We start from the raw sequence: 18,455 nt of genomic DNA, 5'->3' as shown, positions 1-18,455 counted from the left end.
AGATTCCAAGCCGTGTCCTCACCCCCCCACCACACCCGCCTAACCCCAGCCATGGCACGGTAAAGGCAGACGAGTGGTGGTGAGTAGTGGAGAGTGGTGGTGGTGAGTGGTGGTGAGTGGTGGTGGTGGTGGTGAATGGTGGTGGTGAATGGTGGTGGAGAGTGTAGGTGGTGGTGAGTGTAGGTGGTGGTGAGTGGAGGTGGTGAGTGGAGGTGGTGAGTGGAGGTGGTGAGTGGAGGTGGTGAGTGGAGGTGGTGAGTGGTGGTGGTGAGTGTTCACGCAGAAATACAAAGCTGTGCTGGGCCCTGGGAGATCACGAAGCCCTGAATCCACACTCCTCCAGCTGTGCTCCACTACTCTACACTGAGCTACACTACACTGAGCTCCACTACTCTACACTACTCTACACTGAGCTCCACTCCTCTACACTGAGCTCCACTACTCTACACTGAGCTCCACTCCTCTACACTGAGCTCCACTACTCTACACTGAGCTCCACTACTCTACACTGAGCTACACTACTCTACACTACTCTACACTGTGCTCCACTACTCTACACTGAGCTACACTACTCTACACTGAGCTCCACTACTCTACACTGAGCTACACTACTCTACACTACTCTACACTGTGCTTCACTACTCTACACTGAGCTACACTACACTGAGCTCCACTACTCTACACTACTCTACACTGAGCTACACTACTCTACACTGAGCTCCACTACTCTACACTGAGCTCCACTACTCTACACTGAGCTACACTACACTGAGCTCCACTACTCTACACTACTCTATACTGAGCTCCACTCCTCTAGACTCAGCTCCACTACTCTACACTGAGATCCACTACTCTACACTGAGATCCACTACTCTACACCGAGCTCCACTACTCTACACTGAGCTCCACTACTCTACACTGAGCTACACTACACTGAGCTCCACTACTCTACACTGAGCTACACTACACTGAGCTCCACTACTCTACACTACTCTATACTGAGCTCCACTCCTCTACACTGAGCTCCACTACTCTACACTGAGCTCCACTCCTCTACACTGAGCTCCACTCCTCTACACTGAGCTACACTACTCTACACTGAGCTCCACTACTCTACACTGAGCTCCACTACTCTACACTGAGCTCCACTCCTCTACACTGAGCTCCACTACTCTACACTGAGCTCCACTACTCTACACTGAGCTCCACTACACTGAGCTACACTACTCTACACTGAGCTCCACTACTCTACACTGAGCTACACTACTCTACACTGAGCTCCACTGAGCTCCACTACTCTACACTGAGCTACACTACTCTACACTGAGCTACACTACTCTACACTGAGCTCCACTACTCTACACTGAGCTACACTACTCTACACTGAGCTCCACTACTCTACACTGAGCTCCACTACTCTACACTGAGCTCCACTACTCTACACTGAGCTACACTACTCTACACTGAGCTACACTACTCTACACTGAGCTACATGACACTGCACAGAGCTCCGCTCCACGCGGCTGAGCTGCACTCTTCTAGACCGAGCTCCACTACTCTACATTTAGCTGCACTCACATCGGGCTGGGCCACACCCCAAGTAAGCCGAGATTCTCCACCACACGGTTACACTACTCTACACGGAGCTCCACCACACGGTTCCACTACTCTACACGGAGCTCCACCACACGGATCCACTACTCTACACGGAGCTCCACCACACGGTTCCACTACTCTACACGGAGCTCCACCACACGGTTCCACTACTCTACACGGAGCTCCACCACACGGTTCCACTACTCTACACGGAGCTCCACCACACGGTTCCACTACTCTACACGGTGCACCACCACACTAGCCTGCGGTTCCACTACTCTATACAGAGCTCCACCACATTAGGGTGAGCTCCATGACTCTACACGGAGCTCCACCACACTAGACTACGCTACACACGACTACTCGTCCCACACACTTCCACCACACAGCGGATTTACACTCCTCCAGCACGGAGCTACACAACGCACCCCACTACACCGCACACCAACACTCCCACCACACCGCACACCAACCACCAACACTGCCACCCCACCACACACCAACACTGCCACCCCACCACACCGCACACCAACACTGTCACCCCACCACACCGCACACCAACACTGCCACTACACCCACCACACCACACACCAACACTGCCACCTCACCACACACCAACACTGCCACCCCACCACACAGCACACCAACACTCCCACCACACCGCACACCAACACTGCCACCCCACCACACCGCACACCAACACTGCCACCCCACCACACCACACCGCACACCAACACTGCCACCCCACCACACCGCACACCAACACTGCCACTACACCCACCACACCGCACACCAACACTGCCACCACACCACACCACACACCAACACTGCCACCCCACCACACCGCACACCAACACTGCCACTACACCCACCACACCACACACCAACACTGTCACCCCACCACACCGCACACCAACACTGCCACCCCACCACACACCAACACCAACACTGCCACCCCACCACACACCAACACTGCCACCACACCGCACACCAACACTGCCACCACACCGCACATCAACACTGCCACCCCACCACACCACACCGCACACCAACACTGCCACCCCACCACACCGCACACCAACACTGCCACTACACCCACCACACCGCACACCAACACTGCCACTACACCCACCACACCGCACACCAACACTGCCACCACACCACACCACACACCAACACTGCCACCCCACCACACCGCACACCAACACTGCCACTACACCCACCACACCACACACCAACACTGTCACCCCACCACACCGCACACCAACACTGCCACCCCACCACACACCAACACCAACACTGCCACCCCACCACACACCAACACTGCCACCACACCGCACACCAACACTGCCACCACACCGCACACCAACACTGCCACCCCACCACACCGCACACCAACACTACCACCCCACCACACCGCACACCAACACTGCCACCCCACCACACCGCACACCAACACTGCCACCCCACCACACCGCACACCAACACTGCCACCCCACCACACCGCACACCAACACTACCACCCCACCACACCGCACACAAACACTGCCACCCCACCACCCCGCACACAAACACTGCCACCCCACCACACACCAACACTGCCACCCCACCACACCGCACACCAACACTGCCACCCCACCACACCGCCGAGCCTCTTCCCCAACCGCATCCACCCCCAGCTCCTTCCTCCTCCGTCCGCGCAGCGGTCGCGAGTAGCGGAGGCACTCACGTCGGTCGCGGCGACGACGAGGGACGACGAGGTGAGGGACGACGACGAGGAGGGCGAGCCAGGTGGTGGCAGAAACGCGGCGTTCGCTTCCCCCCTCCCCAACGATAAGACGACGCCGCTGCCCGCTGCTCGCTCGACCGACAGTGCGAGCGACGTTTCGCGACTCTCTCTCTCCCGCGCGCGTCTTCTTTCTCAGAACTCCACCGCCGTCTGCTCCCGCCTCCTCCTCCGCCTCCTCCTCTTCGACGTCGTCACGGCGGTAGAAGGAGAGGAGGAATCGATTCTCGCCGCTGATTTCGCGCTCCCGATTCGATTCCTCGTGTTGACGGATTCAGCGTAGAGGGGGTAGCAGCACGCCGAGGCGAGAGGCTGCGCGGGTCGAGTGGCGCTGTAGGGGGGGCGAGTCGCGGGGATATTCACGTGGGGGGGGGGTGGGGGGTCGGGGGGTCTTACTCTCTCACAGGGAACCCGCTGCTACCCTATCCTAACTCACAGTCGCGGAAAATTCAAATACTCGATGGAGAGGGGGGGGGGGTCTACTCTCTCACAGGGGGCCTGCTGGCTTATCCCAACTCCCAGTGGAGGGAAATTCAAATACTCGATGGGGAGGGGGGGGTCTACTCTCTCACAGGGAGCCTGCTGGCTTATCCCAACTCCCAGCGATATTAACAAAAAAAGATTGATTGAGCGACTATATATTTAAAGCTAAAAACATACAATGTGCTACAGAGAATCTACAATGTAACATGTTATGCGTGAGCAATATATTCGAAATTTGAAGCTTTCGTGACTGGAAGGATTCATATTATTTGTTTTTTTCGGTAAAGTCACGTAGGTAAAATACATTTTTAAATAAAAGAAAACAACTAAATTAAATCACGACGTTTCGGAGGCAACACAAGCTTCCGTCTTCAGTCACAGCAAAATAGCTATCTTGCTGTGACTGTTCCACCTGAAGACAGAAGCTTGTGTTGCCTCCGAAACGTCGCGATTTAATTTAGTTACTTTCTTTTATTTTAAATTTGATTTTACCTACGTGACTTTACCGAAAAAAACAAAGAGTATAATATATTCGAATTTTGATGCGAGTTTTTTCCTCCGTTTCATATTTGCTTCAATGTTGTGGGGTTTTTTATATTTTGTGACCCCGGTCACACTTGCAAATGAGCCGATATCTTGGTCTCTCGAGTTCTCACCACGTTAACCAAAATATACTTGACCTGGTATTGGTCAAACGTCCGAGTGCTGAAAGATTACCCTCAAACTTGATTTGGAGCTTTCGTGACTGCAGGAATTACTCTTGGTTCCTTTCGGTAAAGTAACGTAGAAAGAAAAATAGTTTAAATAATAGCACACGACGTTTCGATTGCAACACAAGCAATCATCATCAGGTACGAATGAATGAGAAAACAAACCTAGTAAACTTAGAAATATAATGCAATACAACACAGAGAGTCGGCCAACAAAACAGTCAACACCCTACCTGGTTGATTACCCTCAAATTATTAAATTTTGGATTGCGCATAACATCTCTCCCTACTGTGAAAACTTGGCAGGATCATCCTGAAAAACAAAGGCTTCAGACACTACTGCAAACTTATTGTAGGTTTTTCTCGTGATTTACAGGCCTCTCTGGCTAAACAAGCGAATTTACTCGGTGCCTGACCAATGTGTTGAATTTTAGTTGTCTGTGCTCACTGCTCATGCAGCATTTCACGAAGAGAACCTGGCTAGCTGATGCGATACTCAATCGTGTCTACAGTACTGATAACAATGTCAAATACATCGGGTAATTTCAGTTTAAAAAGCTGAAATTGGAAGAAGGCAGCGGCGAACATCGCCTAATCTCACTGTTCACGACAATATTCACGCTCCGCTCTGCAGTGCAACGTGTTGTTGTGTGGAATAGAACGATATCTGGATGATTTTGATAAATGCACCACGGCTGAGTGATTTATACACGTTTTGTGCGTTGTTTGAAACGTATGCTTTTCCAGCCTGTACTATTATTCTGCGATAATAAACACGTTTTCTCGTTATTTTCAGATTTTGATTCTTGTTGACAGTAACCAAGCCAATGGGCCCCCCTAGTGTGGAAGTTGGGACTTCGCCTTTCTGGTTCCCAGAAGCAGACCGTGCAGCAGTGACCATTGGTGACTAGATACTGGACAGACGAGGACAAAACCGGTCCACAGATGTCTCTTGCTGCATTACTGCTGCTGTCAGTCAGTCACATTTTGAGAGTGAACTCAGACAAGAAAGCCACAATGCACTTCTTCAGACTGCGCTGATGTGTTTTTTTTTAATACACAGTGCACACAGGATGAGTGCTCTTTACACGTATCTGCGCGTTATTTGAATGTAATAATTTTTCGGCCTGAATTATTTTTCGCTGATGGGGTTTTTCTCGTCCTTTACAGATTTGAGCTAGTATAACACAAAAAACAGCAGCAAGTAGGGTGTCGTCTTAATGAAGACACGCGGACTCCACCGCCTGTCTCACCACGTCTTCTCGTCGTCGGGCTGCGCAGAGTCACAGCGCCACAGAACAACTCATCATCCTGATTTAAAGCTTTCGTGACTGCAGGGATTCATAGTCTTGGTTTTTTCGGTAAAGTTACCACGTAGAAGGGGAAAAACCGCCACTTTTTTCAAATTTTCTTTCTGTGGTTTTCACACCTGATGATGATTGCTTGTGTTGCAGTCGAAACGTCGTGAGAATTTTATTGTTTAATATTTTTATTATTTTATTGTTTCCCTTCTACGTGGTGACTTTATCGAAAGAAACAAGAATATAACTCATCATCCGTTCCTCTATTCATACCGCTCTTGTGGGCAACCCGGATAAGTGAAAATCGGTGACATTTGAATGTAATAGTCATCTCCATTGGCATTTATACAAAGCGACTAAATACAATAAATAACTGCTTTCACGTGAAGCCCACAATGCAGGCAAATGGCGTCTCAGGGAGACCCCCTTCTATTAGTCCGAGAGGACCCCGTATTGACAGCTTTTCCCAAAATGGAACCAACACAGTTGTATTTATGCAACAACAAAAAAGAGTGAACAAAAATAATGTATACATGCATGCATGCATTCATTGAACTGCATAGTAAAATCTGCACAAGGTATAATGGCTTAAAGCTTTCATGACTGCAGGAATTCATATTCTTGGGTCTTTCGGTAAAGTCACGTAGATAGGTTCAGAGAAAATAACTAAAAAACTTAGACGTTTCGATCGCAATGCAAGTAATCGTCATCAAGATAAAAAAATAGCGGGAAAGCTGCTGAGGCAGGATGTTTTAAAGGTTTGAAATGGGTGTAGCCCAAGGGTCATAAGCGAAGTTGGCAGGGCTAGTGATGTTAAAGTGAGAAATTTGCATGTCAATGTAAGATCGCAGAGCCACCGCCACATCGAGGAAAACGAGCAACGGTGGCTGTGTTAGTGAGACATTTAACCTGTTAATGTAAAGACATTTAACCTGTTAATGTAAAATCAGAGAGTCTAAAATAACTACTAACATCGGAAGGTAGGATGGAAACATCACAGCCAGTTATGACTTAAAACTAGCTAATAACGTCCTTCCAATGATTGATCAGTTTGTACCCATCTTCTCGGTTGAAATTGTCTGTGTCTATATATATGGATGGCTTCATGAACGAATCTTTGTTGATAGCCAGTGGGCTTGCAAAGTACCTTCGTCTTGGAGAAATCTATTTCGTGTGAGCCCACCGCATTAAAACAATGATCAGCCACGGCCGACGTATTGGTCCTACTGTGTTTCAGATCTGCCTCATGTTCACAAACACGGTCCGAGACATGTCGCTTAGTTTCCCCAATGTAACTACTGCTGCGGACACAGCTAAGTTTGTAGACGCCGGGGTATTGCATGTCAGGGGATCACATCCTTTACAGATGGGATCAGATCACGAATTTTATGTACTGTTAAATCAAACCTGGATTTTGTGTTTGCTCATGATTTGTGACCCCTGCTATGTCTTAGAAATCAGACGATGGTACTCTGCAAGCCTACTGGCTATCAACAAAGATTGATTAATGAAACCATCCATATATACAGGCACAGATACAATTTCAACCGAGAGGATGGTTATAAACACAGAAATCATTGGAAAGATGTCATCAACCACTTTGGGTCATGACTTGATTTGTGTTTCTTGTCAACCTCCACCGTCAGCAGTGTGGGTGTGTGGAGCGAGGTGCAATGATTGCCTGGTGGCCCTTTGATTGGTGTAGACCCACTGCCGGTATCGTTGTTTTCTCCAACATTGACATTAGCTGCCCCGCCCATGCTGCTGACACTGGGGCGGCATTAACATAAGCTGCCCCGCCCATGCTGCTGACACACTTGGGCTACATTAACATAAGCTGCCCCGCCCATGCTGCTGACACACTTGGGCTACATTAACATAAGCTGCCCCGCCCATGCTGCTGACACACTTGGGCTACATTAACATAAGCTGCCCCGCCCATGCTGCTGACACACTTGGGCTACGCCCATCTCTAAATCTTTATAAACAATTTGCCTTTAGAGGCTAACCCCCCTTTCCTGATGACGACCGCTTGTGTTGCGATCGAAACGTCGTGGTTTTTGTTTATTTTTTATTACTGAAAGAACCAAGAATAAGTCTACATTATAGACTGACAGTACGCTCACTCAGGTTAAGAACCAGGCTACAGTCTACATTATAGACTGCCAATACGCTCACCAGCTTAAAAAACAGGATACAGTCTACAATATAGACTGCCAGTACACTCACCGAGGTTCAGAACCAGGCTACAGTCTACATTATAGACTGCCAGTACGCTCACCAGCTTAAAAACCAGGCTACAGTCTACATTATAAACTGCCAGTACACTCACCAAACTTAACCAGGCTGCAGTCTACATTATAGACTGTCAGTACACTCATCAAACTTAATAACCAGGCTGCAGTCTACATTATAGACTGCCAGTACACTCACTCAGCTTAATAACCAGGCTACATCTTCTTTGGTTATTTCGGTACAGTCACGTAGATTGAGAATAAAATAAATTGATAAAATAAAATAACAATAATATTCTCACGACGTTTTGGCCACAACACAAGCGGCCTTCATCAGGTGAAGGGGACGAGACTGTCTGGAGGACAGCGCTGATGAAGGCCGCTTGTGTTGTGGCCGAAACGTCGTGAGAATATTATTGTTATTTTATTTTATCAATTTATTATTTTATTCTCAATCTACGTGACTTTACCGAAAGAACCAAAGAAGATGAATCCTTGCAGTCACGAAAGCTTTAAATCGAAATTTAACCAGGCTACAGTCTACATTATAGATTGCCAGTACACTCACTCAGCTTAATAACCAGGCTACAGTCTACATTATAGACTGTCAGTACACTCATCGAGGTTAATAACCAGGCTACTGTCTACATTATAGACTGCCAGTACACTCACCAAACTTAATAACCAGGCTACAGTCTACATTATAGATTGCCAGTACACTCACCAAACTTAATAACCAGGCTACAGTCTACATTATAGACTGTCAGTACACTCACTGAGGTTAATAACCAGGCTACAGTCTACATTATAGACTGTCAGTACACTCACCAAACTTAATAACCAGGCTACAGTCTACATTATAGACTGTCAGTACACTCACCAAACTTAACCAGGCTACAGTCTACATTATAGACTGTCAGTACACTCACTCAGCTTAATAACCAGGCTACAGTCTACATTATAGATTGCCAGTACACTCACCAAACTTAATAACCAGGCTACAGTCTACATTATAGACTGTCAGTACACTCACCAAACTTAATAACCAGGCTACAGTCTACATTATAGACTGTCAGTACACTCACCAAACTTAATAACCAGGCTACAGTCTACATTATAGACTGTCAGTACACTCACCAAACTTAATAACCAGGCTACAGTCTACATTATAGACTGTCAGTACACTCACTCAGCTTAATAACCAGGCTACAGTCTACATTATAGATTGCCAGTACACTCACCAAACTTAATAACCAGGCTACAGTCTACATTATAGATTGCCAGTACACTCACCAAACTTAATAACCAGGCTACAGTCTACATTAGCGGTTTTTTATTTTTTATAAAATTTTATTCTATCTACGTGACTTTACCGAAAGAACCAAAGAATATTAACTCCTGCAGTCACAAAAAGTTTGAAGTAAAAATTGAAGTTTGCTACAGTGCAGCGTTCGCAAAGTTGGGGGTGGGTGGGGGAGTTGATTCGAGAATCGATTCCCGCCGCGCTCATCGATGTCCGCATCGATTACGTAATTCGGAGCCCCATCAAACACGCGCGCCATCAGGATTAAACAATGCGTTTGTACTCTGGGCCATTGCCCCAATCGTCTAGCCTATTGTATGGTTTCATTTTAAACGTGTTTTTTAAATTAACGAATGCATTCATAAGAAAAATTATAGCCTACAAAATCGCTCAGCAGCCGGTGCAGTTTGTGTGCAGTGGGACATGCAAGGCATGCGAGCCAATCGGAGGGCACGTTGCTAAAGGCGGGCGGGAAGCAACAGCCAATGAGGGTCGGCGAGACTGAGGAGTGGGGGTTCGAGTGGTGCCACGCTCATCAGCACACCAGTAGTCTCCACACGCGGGCCTGCTACTGCAGCAGCAATCGATGTTATTCCATGGGCCAGAACATAATTTGGCCACACTACAATGTAGCAAAACTTTATTCGTACCGATTCTATTATAGCCAATAATAGTGAATTACTTGATAACCCATACGCTTGTGTATGACTACTGTTTTATTTAGACAACTAGCCTGTGAACGGATCGTCTAATTCCAGCGTTCTTCATCACAAGGGGTAACACTATCACAGTGATCTTCATCACAAGGGGTAACACTCTATCACAGTGTTCATCATCACAAGGGGTAACACTATCACAGTGTTCTTCATCACAAGGGGTAACACTCTATCACAGTGTTCTTCATCACAAGGGGTAACACTCTATCACAGTGTTCTTCATCACAAGGGGTAACACTCTATCACAGTGTTCATCATCACAAGGTGTAACACTCTATCACAGTGATCTTCATCACAAGGGGTAACACTCTATCACAGTGTCCTTCATCACAAGGGGTAACACTCTATCACAGTGTTCTTCATCACAAGGGGTAACACTCATCACAGTGTTATTCACCACAAGGGGTAACACTCTATCACAGTGTTATTCATCACAAGGGGTAACACTCTATCACAGTGTTCTTCATCACAAGGGGTAACACTCTATCACAGTGTTCATCATCACAAGGGGTAACACTCTATCACAGTGTTCATCATCACAAGGGGTAACACTCTATCACAGTGTTCATCATCACAAGGGGTAACACTCTATCACAGTGTTCTTCATCACAAGGGGTAACACTCTATCACAGTGTTCATCATCACAAGGGGTAACACTCTATCACAGTGTTCATCATCACAAGGGGTAACACTCTATCACAGTGTTATTCATCACAAGGGGTAACACTATCACAGTGTTCATCATCACAAGGTGTAACACTCTATCCCAGTGTTCATCATCACAAGGGGTAACACTCTATCACAGTGTTCTTCATCACAAGGGGTAACACTCTATCACAGTGTTCATCATCACAAGGGGTAACACTATCACAGTGTTCTTCATCACAAGGGGTAACACTATCACAGTGTTCTTCATCACAAGGGGTAACACTATCACAGTGTTATTCATCACAAGGGGTAACACTCTATCACAGTGTTCTTCATCACAAGGGGTAACACTCTATCACAGTGTTCTTCATCACAAGGGGTAACACTCTATCACAGTGTTCTTCATCACAAGGGGTAACACTCTATCACAGTGTTCTTCATCACAAGGGGTAACACTCTATCACAGTGTTCTTCATCACAAGGGGTAACACTCTATCACAGTGTTCATCATCACAAGGGGTAACACTCTATCACAGTGTTCTTCATCACAAGGGGTAACACTCTATCACAGTGTTCATCATCACAAGGGGTAACACTATCACAGTGTTCATCATCACAAGGGGTAACACTATCACAGTGATCTTCATCACAAGGGGTAACACTCTATCACAGTGTTCTTCATCACAAGGGGTAACACTCTATCACAGTGTTCATCATCACAAGGGGTAACACTCTATCACAGTGTTCTTCATCACAAGGGGTAACACTCTATCACAGTGTTCATCATCACAAGGGGTAACACTCTATCACAGTGTTCATCATCACAAGGTGTAACACTCTATCCCAGTGTTCATCATCACAAGGTGTAACACTCTATCACAGTGTTCTTCATCACAAGGGGTAACACTCTATCACAGTGTTCTTCATCACAAGGGGTAACACTCTATCACAGTGTTCATCATCACAAGGGGTAACACTCTATCACAGTGTTCTTCATCACAAGGGGTAACACTCTATCACAGTGTTCTTCATCACAAGGGGTAACACTCTATCACAGTGATCTTCATCACAAGGGGTAACACTCTATCACAGTGTTCTTCATCACAAGGGGTAACACTCACAGTGTTCATCATCACAAGGTGTAACACTCTATCCCAGTGGTCTTCATTGCAAGGCCCCGCGGGCCACTGGTGACCTTTAGTGCGGCCCCTGACGTTCGGCCCCCCAACACAGGACACAAAGAGTGACCCCCCCCCCCCATCATCGTCGTGCTGCTGTAAAACCCCACTGAATATTTGTGAAGAACACTGCCCCAATCCATTAGACAACTCACTGGCAATGAAGCGTAAAGGGAGATATGGAATACAGTAACATAAACAGAGCACATGCTTGGGACCCATTTTTGTTCACGAGCAAATGTTAATTGCTGAAATGTAACATCGAGAAATTGCAGCGTGAAAGCAGCAAAGAAAGTGTTAATTTTTAGATCATTTCACAAATGGTCGCCATTAGGTGACAATGATGGACAAACCATACATCACAGCAGAGATATAATCTTATATTTTATGGCATCAGACTGTGTCTCGGATGAAGAGAAGTTGCGTATCGCTATAAGGGACGATAGCCAATGGTGATGAATGATGCCAGTGGCAGCCAAAGGAATGACATCCACACAGATAACGGAGCTATGAAATGGCATCGCGTGCAGGCGCGAGTTGTATTTATTACATTGGCTTGGGGAAGTCTTCATCCAGCACCGGATTGCCCACGGACAATGACGATGATTAACTGTTGGATACATTCCCAAGTACAATGGACATCCTGTCGCGAGGCGGGATGAGACCAATGGGTTCGATGCCCACGGCCGATAACGCGGACAGGTTAGCAGCAGCCACCGCCAATTGCTGTGCAGCGCCGCGAAGGGAGATGAACATTCATTGCTACGTCTCTGGTGGCAAACGGGATCCTCATGCCACTTATTTCACCCGCTCTGTAGCGTCCACTTTCCAGTCGAAGGATGATAATCCCCGGCTGTGTGTACATAATAGGTGGATTTCTTCTCTAACCTCCTCTGAATACCTTGTTTTAAAGACCAAGAGACCATCACACGAATGGCATTCGTCAGCACCCCCCCCACCACCCCCCTATTTATTTTTGCCGTACACATCTTTCGGCCGAAACTATTTTCTGAACGTTTGTAGGTTGGATGAATTGTACGAACTCGGAAGACAAAAAAACCCAAACTGGAAGTCTACTAAATGCTGAAGAAGGAGTCTACTAGATTCTGGAAAAGAAAGTCTACTAGATTCTGGAGAAGAAAGTCTACTAGATTCTGGAGAAGAAAGTCTACTAGATTCTGGAGAAGGAAGTCTACTAGATTCTGAAGAAGAAAGTCTACTAGAATCTGGAGAAGAAAGTCTACTAGATTCTGGAGAAGAAAGTCTACTAGATTCTGAAGAAGAAAGTCTACTAGATTCTGGAGAAGGAAGTCTACTAGATTCTGGAGAAGAAAGTCTACTAGATTCTGGAGAAGAAAGTCTACTAGATTCTGAAGAAGAAAGTCTACGAGATTCTGGAGAAGGAAGTCTACTAGATTCTGGAGAAGAAAGTCTACTAGATTCTGGAGAAGAAAGTCTACGAGATTCTGGAGAAGAAAGTATACTAGATTCTGGAGAAGACAGTCTACTAGATTCTGGAGAAGAAATTCTACTAGATTCTGGAGCAGAAAGTCTACTAGATTCTGAAGAAGGAAGTCTACTAGATTCTGGAGAAGAAAGTCTACTAGATTCTGGAGAAGAAAGTTTACTAGATTCTGGAGAAGAAAGTCTACTAGATTCTGGAGAAGAAAGTCTACTAGATTCTGGAGAAGAAAGTCTACTAGATTCTAGAGAAGAAAGTCTACTAGATTCTGGAGAAGAAAGTCTACTAGATTCTGGAGAAGAAAGTCTACTAGATTCTGGAGAAGAAAGTCTACTAGATTCTGGAGAAGAAAGTCTACTAGATTCTGGAGAAGAAAGTCTACTAGATTCTGGAGAAGAAAGTCTTCTAGATTCTGGAGAAGAAAGTCTACTAGATTCTGGAGAAGAAAGTCTACTAGATTCTGGAGAAGGAAGTCTACTAGATTCTGGAGAAGAAAGTCTACTAGATTCTGGAGAAGAAAGTCTACTAGATTCTGTAGAAGAAAGTCTACTAGATTCTGGAGAAGAAAGTCTACTAGATTCTGGAGAAGGAAGTCTACTAGATTCTGGAGAAGAAAGTCTATTGATTCTGGAGAAGGAAGTCTACTAGAGTCTGGAGAAGAAAGTCTACTAGATTCTGGAGAAGAAAGTCTACTAGATTCTGGAGAAGAAAGTCTACTAGATTCTGGAGAAGAAAGTTTACTAGATTCTGGAGAAGAAAGTCTACTAGATTCTGGAGAAGAAAGTCTACTAGATTCTGGAGAAGAAATTCTGCTAGATTCTGGAAAAGAAAGTCTACTAGATTCTGGAGAAGTCTACTAGATTCTGGAGAAGAAAGTCTACTAGATTCTGGAGAAGAAAGTCTACTAGACTCTGGAGAAGAAAGTCTACTAGAGTCTGGAGAAGGAAGTCTACTAGATTCTGGAGAAGAAAGTCTACTAGATTCTGGAGAAGAAAGTCTACTAGATTCTGGAGAAGAAAGTCTACTAGATTCTGAAGAAGAAATTCTACTAGATTCTGGAGAAGAAAGTCTACTAGATTCTGGAGAAGTCTACTAGATTCTGGAGAAGAAATTATACTAGATTCTGGAGAAGAAAGTCTACTAGATTCTGGAGAAGAAAGTCTACTAGATTCTGGAGAAGAAAGTCTACTAGATTCTGGAGAAGAAAGTCTACTAGATTCTGGAGAAGAAAGTTTACTAGATTCTGGAGAAGAAAGTCTACTAGATTCTGGAGAAGAAAGTCTACTAGATTCTGGAGAAGAAATTCTGCTAGATTCTGGAGAAAAAAGTCTACTAGATTCTGGAGAAGTCTACTAGATTCTGGAGAAGAAAGTCTACTAGATTCTGGAGAAGAAAGTCTACTAGACTCTGGAGAAGAAAGTCTACTAGAGTCTGGAGAAGGAAGTCTACTAGATTCTGGAGAAGAAAGTCTACTAGATTCTGGAGAAGAAAGTCTACTAGATTCTGGAGAAGAAAGTCTACTAGATTCTGAAGAAGAAATTCTACTAGATTCTGGAGAAGAAAGTCTACTAGATTCTGGAGAAGTCTACTAGATTCTGGAGAAGAAATTATACTAGATTCTGGAGAAGAAAGTCTACTAGATTCTGGAGAAGAAAGTCTACTAGATTCTGGAGAAGGAAGTCTACTAGATTCTGGAGAAGGAAGTCTACTAGATTCTGGAGAAGAAAGTCTACTAGATTCTGGAGAAGAAAGTCCACTAGATTCTGGAGAAGGAAGTCTACTAGATTCTGGAGAAGAAAGTCTACTAGATTCTGGAGAAGAAAGTCTACTAGATTCTGAAGAAGAAAGTCTACTAGATTCTGGAGAAGAAAGTCTACTAGATTCTGGAGAAGAAAGTCTACTAGATTCTGGAGAAGACAGTCTACTAGATTCTGGAGAAGGAAGTCTACTAGATTCTGGAGAAGAAAGTCTACTAGATTCTGGAGAAGAAAGTCCACTAGATTCTGGAGAAGGAAGTCTACTAGATTCTGGAGAAGAAAGTCTACTAGATTCTGGAGAAGAAAGTCTACTAGATTCTGAAGAAGAAAGTCTACTAGATTCTGGAGAAGAAAGTCTACTAGATTCTGGAGAAGAAAGTCTACTAGATTCTGGAGAAGACAGTCTACTAGATTCTGGAGAAGAAAGTCTAGTCCGTGGCATGAACTGGAGTGGTGGAGTCAGAAGCTTAATGACACCGCATTTTTGTAGATCAATGGCATTTCCTTCCATTCAACATTACTCCGTTTGTGTAATGTACGTCTTTCCTGAATCGCATCTACAACAACAATCCCCCACCGCTAAACTTCCTGATGCTCAATACAAAAGCCAATCGAACCATCATAAACGTTCCGTCAAATTTGTATTTCTAAAAGGAGATTCAACGCGTTCTTATTTTTAACAGTGGTGTGATGGGAGTAACAACAAGAACAACCTCGTTATGCCAATACCGCATCTCTATGTTACCGCATCCCAAGATTCCAGGGGTAAACAAACACCCCCAAAAAGCACGGCGTGAGAATCGCGCTATGCACGCCCCGGTTTACATAAGGCGACAAAAAGTGTCGCAAGGTTTGTAATGCCCAATAAAGATAAAGACGCCGACAAATGCAGTCCGTGACGCGTTTAGAATTTACGTTGACGATGCAGATAGGACGAGACCACGACCCGATGACGAATATCAATAAAAAAACCCCACGGAACCCACGCCACGGGGGGTATAAAAGTTGTCATTATTATTAGAGACCGCTCGTTCCAGAGGGCAATTCACTTCGGCGTGCGAAGGCACGCGGCCGGGGCACACGCTTAGGGATGGCGAATGTTAAAATTAAAATAACCCTTGGGAGAGAGGCGTGCAGGGATCGGTACGACGCCCGGAATGTGGAGGGTGCAGCCGCTCGCGCATTCTCTCTCCACTGCTGCCCAAGGCTCGCTCCGGGGTGGAAGTGTTGTTATCTCGACATTTGTGTTGTTATCTCGATATTTGCGGTGTTAGTTGGCTGCCGTGACGGGATGTTCCATTGTCGGCGGCGTGGATGTGTTGTTTTTGTTGTCTGCACAATTGCTGCGGAAAGGCCCGCAAAGTCAAAAGGGGACGACCAACAAAACGACACTCATCAAAGTTGTAATCGATAAGAATTGTAACACATTTCTTGAACCGAGCAAGGTTATTTATTAAAGGAGCCTGGGTAGCAGGAAAATGATGAAGTGTTTTGACTTGCAGTGTGGTGGTGGTGATTGAGCGATGTGTAAAATGAGATGAAGCAGACATGCTCTCGAAAGTTAAATGTGAATCTGTCATTTTATTGAAGGACTGCGTGTCATCTTTCTGGGACTGTTGTTGCTTTTTTACCGTGCCCAAGCTTGGAAAATTGGACTGGTATCATTAATGTATTTTTTTCACTGATATTGTTGTCATTGTATTGTCGGTTGTCGTGACTTTCCCAAACTGCTTAATAGCTCATTGGATTATTTCTGCAGTCTAAATCAAGATTATTATTCTGACGTGGGCAGTGTGGCCTTGACTACCTTAAATTAACCATACTACTCAAAATAAACTCAGTTTTCTAAAGCGCCTTTCAAACTGGTAATATCAAAGCACTGTACATAGGAGGTAAAGCAATAAAATACCAATAGTATTTAAATAAAACACTGACACACAAGTAAAAACCCAATGAGAATACCATAAACAAGACAACTAAATTAGAACATAGGAAACTTAGGCAACAAATGACTACTCAATTCAATGATGGACAAACGCTTTCTCCTGCATGTGAATCATGGAGGTTTTTCGACCATACTTCACGTTGGTCAATGAAGGGGGGGAGGTGGAATGCGCATGACCAGCTCAGATTTCACTCACCCATGGTGTTAGCCTAGGCCGGGAACTGATCTCTGAGTCGCAGGGTTTATAGTACTGTGCTCTAACTGCATGATATATCCACTCTGAAATCACTCAAGGTCATTGTCTGTAAAAGAAAAGTCACCATGGCCAATGGGTCTATAATAGTACATTTTCGTGCAAAGCTACAAACCATGCGTGGGCTTAAGAGATGCCCCTAGGTGCGTGATCGTCCCTTCGTTTTTTATAAGCAGAGGTTAATTGGTGCAAATTCCCATCACAAACCTTTGTCGCATTCTTCAAATGTTGCGCCACATTCCACGCAAAAACACTGCAAATTAGAGACTTATTTCTTGGAATGAAGGTACACACTGTTGAGATATTAACCGGGTGGTAGCAGCTATACACGTGGCCTGTAATCCATCACTTTGGAGGCAAGGAATGGTGGATCGCACAAATCTTAAACTCCCTTCCCGTGCGTGTCGAGGTGCCAAACCCTGGCTCACCAGGTGAAGGCAGTATAGCAAGTGGACTAATTGCCATCTGTTTCCATCTACACGGGGATAGAGTGTTTCCCCTCGTGTGCATGGGTATTATCTGAAATAGTCCTGTGACTCAGTGTGGCGTTCCTGGATAAATCAGTGAATAAGAAAATCAACACCAATCACGGCCCTTGTGCTCAATCGCCAATACAGAAAAAAAACATTTGTCTCGGCACGGCAGTGCAGAAAACAAAATGTCTTGCTGTAAAGCACTATGAGCCCCACGTTCATGCTCCATGCCGTCAGCAAACCACAGTGACCAGTGTACTGAAGTATTGTCGAGGCCCTCACCCAGCAGTGTATAGACAAAAGGCTTTGATATGCACAGCAGAAACTGTTCGGGCCCGAGGGGATTACAGAACCTTGCAGGCATCTCGGCAAGCAGAGGCCATCAGTCATACAGTACCACTTTGTGGGGAAATCAACAGTGGCTGTCCTATGAGAAGACTCGCCCCGCCATAGGAATGTGGAATTTCCACCGATGGCTCAGGGCTGCAAACAGATAATGAGCATCGCCTCAATGTTAACCTGAGCAAGAAATCACTCACTTTAACTTTTTAAGAAGGAGTTTGTAAAAATAAGTTAAGACAGGTGACTGAGAGTGTATAATTAGATGCCC

At 45.5% G+C, this 18,455-nt stretch overlaps 3 protein-coding genes across 4 annotated transcripts in view; 2 read left to right on the top strand and 1 right to left on the bottom strand.

Annotated features, from left to right (window-relative positions):
• The window catches only part of LOC116944572 (protein kinase C and casein kinase substrate in neurons protein 2-like), a 90,447-nt gene that overhangs the window by 68,977 nt on the left and 3,015 nt on the right, over positions 1–18,455 (bottom strand). The window contains exon 1 of one of the 2 annotated variants that reach the window (XM_032958273.2): positions 3,326–3,458. The exons of the other annotated variant lie outside the window; for it this stretch is intronic. The gene's annotated coding sequence lies outside the window, so the exon portion shown is untranslated. Of the gene's footprint in view, positions 1–3,325; positions 3,459–18,455 lie in introns of those variants that run through there. 2 annotated transcript variants of the gene reach the window in all.
• The window catches only part of LOC116944574 (synaptonemal complex protein 3), a 33,713-nt gene continuing 24,886 nt past the window's right edge, over positions 9,629–18,455 (top strand). Inside the window, exon 1 of the mRNA XM_076068623.1 lies at positions 9,629–10,189. The gene's annotated coding sequence lies outside the window, so the exon portion shown is untranslated. The remainder of the gene's footprint in view (positions 10,190–18,455) is intronic.
• On the top strand, positions 12,590–16,663 carry LOC142925587 (uncharacterized). The gene is made up of 2 exons (XM_076068630.1): positions 12,590–12,657; positions 13,048–16,663. The coding sequence occupies exons 1-2, from the start codon at positions 12,590–12,592 to the stop codon at positions 14,063–14,065; spliced, it is 1,086 nt and encodes a 361-aa protein (XP_075924745.1). The 3' UTR covers positions 14,066–16,663.

This window comes from Petromyzon marinus, chromosome 21, assembly GCF_048934315.1.
Source record: "Petromyzon marinus isolate PM22_M1 ecotype Great Lakes invasive population chromosome 21, UKy_Petmar_22M1.pri1.0, whole genome shotgun sequence".
NCBI classification, from domain to species: domain Eukaryota; kingdom Metazoa; phylum Chordata; class Hyperoartia; order Petromyzontiformes; family Petromyzontidae; genus Petromyzon; species Petromyzon marinus.
This window is presented reverse-complemented; position numbering and strand designations above follow the sequence as displayed.

Bases quoted from the DNA above. Each gene is read 5' to 3' on its own strand.
- LOC142925587 (XM_076068630.1), top strand. From the start codon at position 12,590: ATGGACATCCTGTCGCGAGGCGGGATGAGACCAATGGGTTCGATGCCC. The intron at 12,658-13,047 runs GTTAGCAGCAGC...ATGCTGAAGAAG, and splicing joins ACGGCCGATAACGCGGACAG to GAGTCTACTAGATTCTGGAA.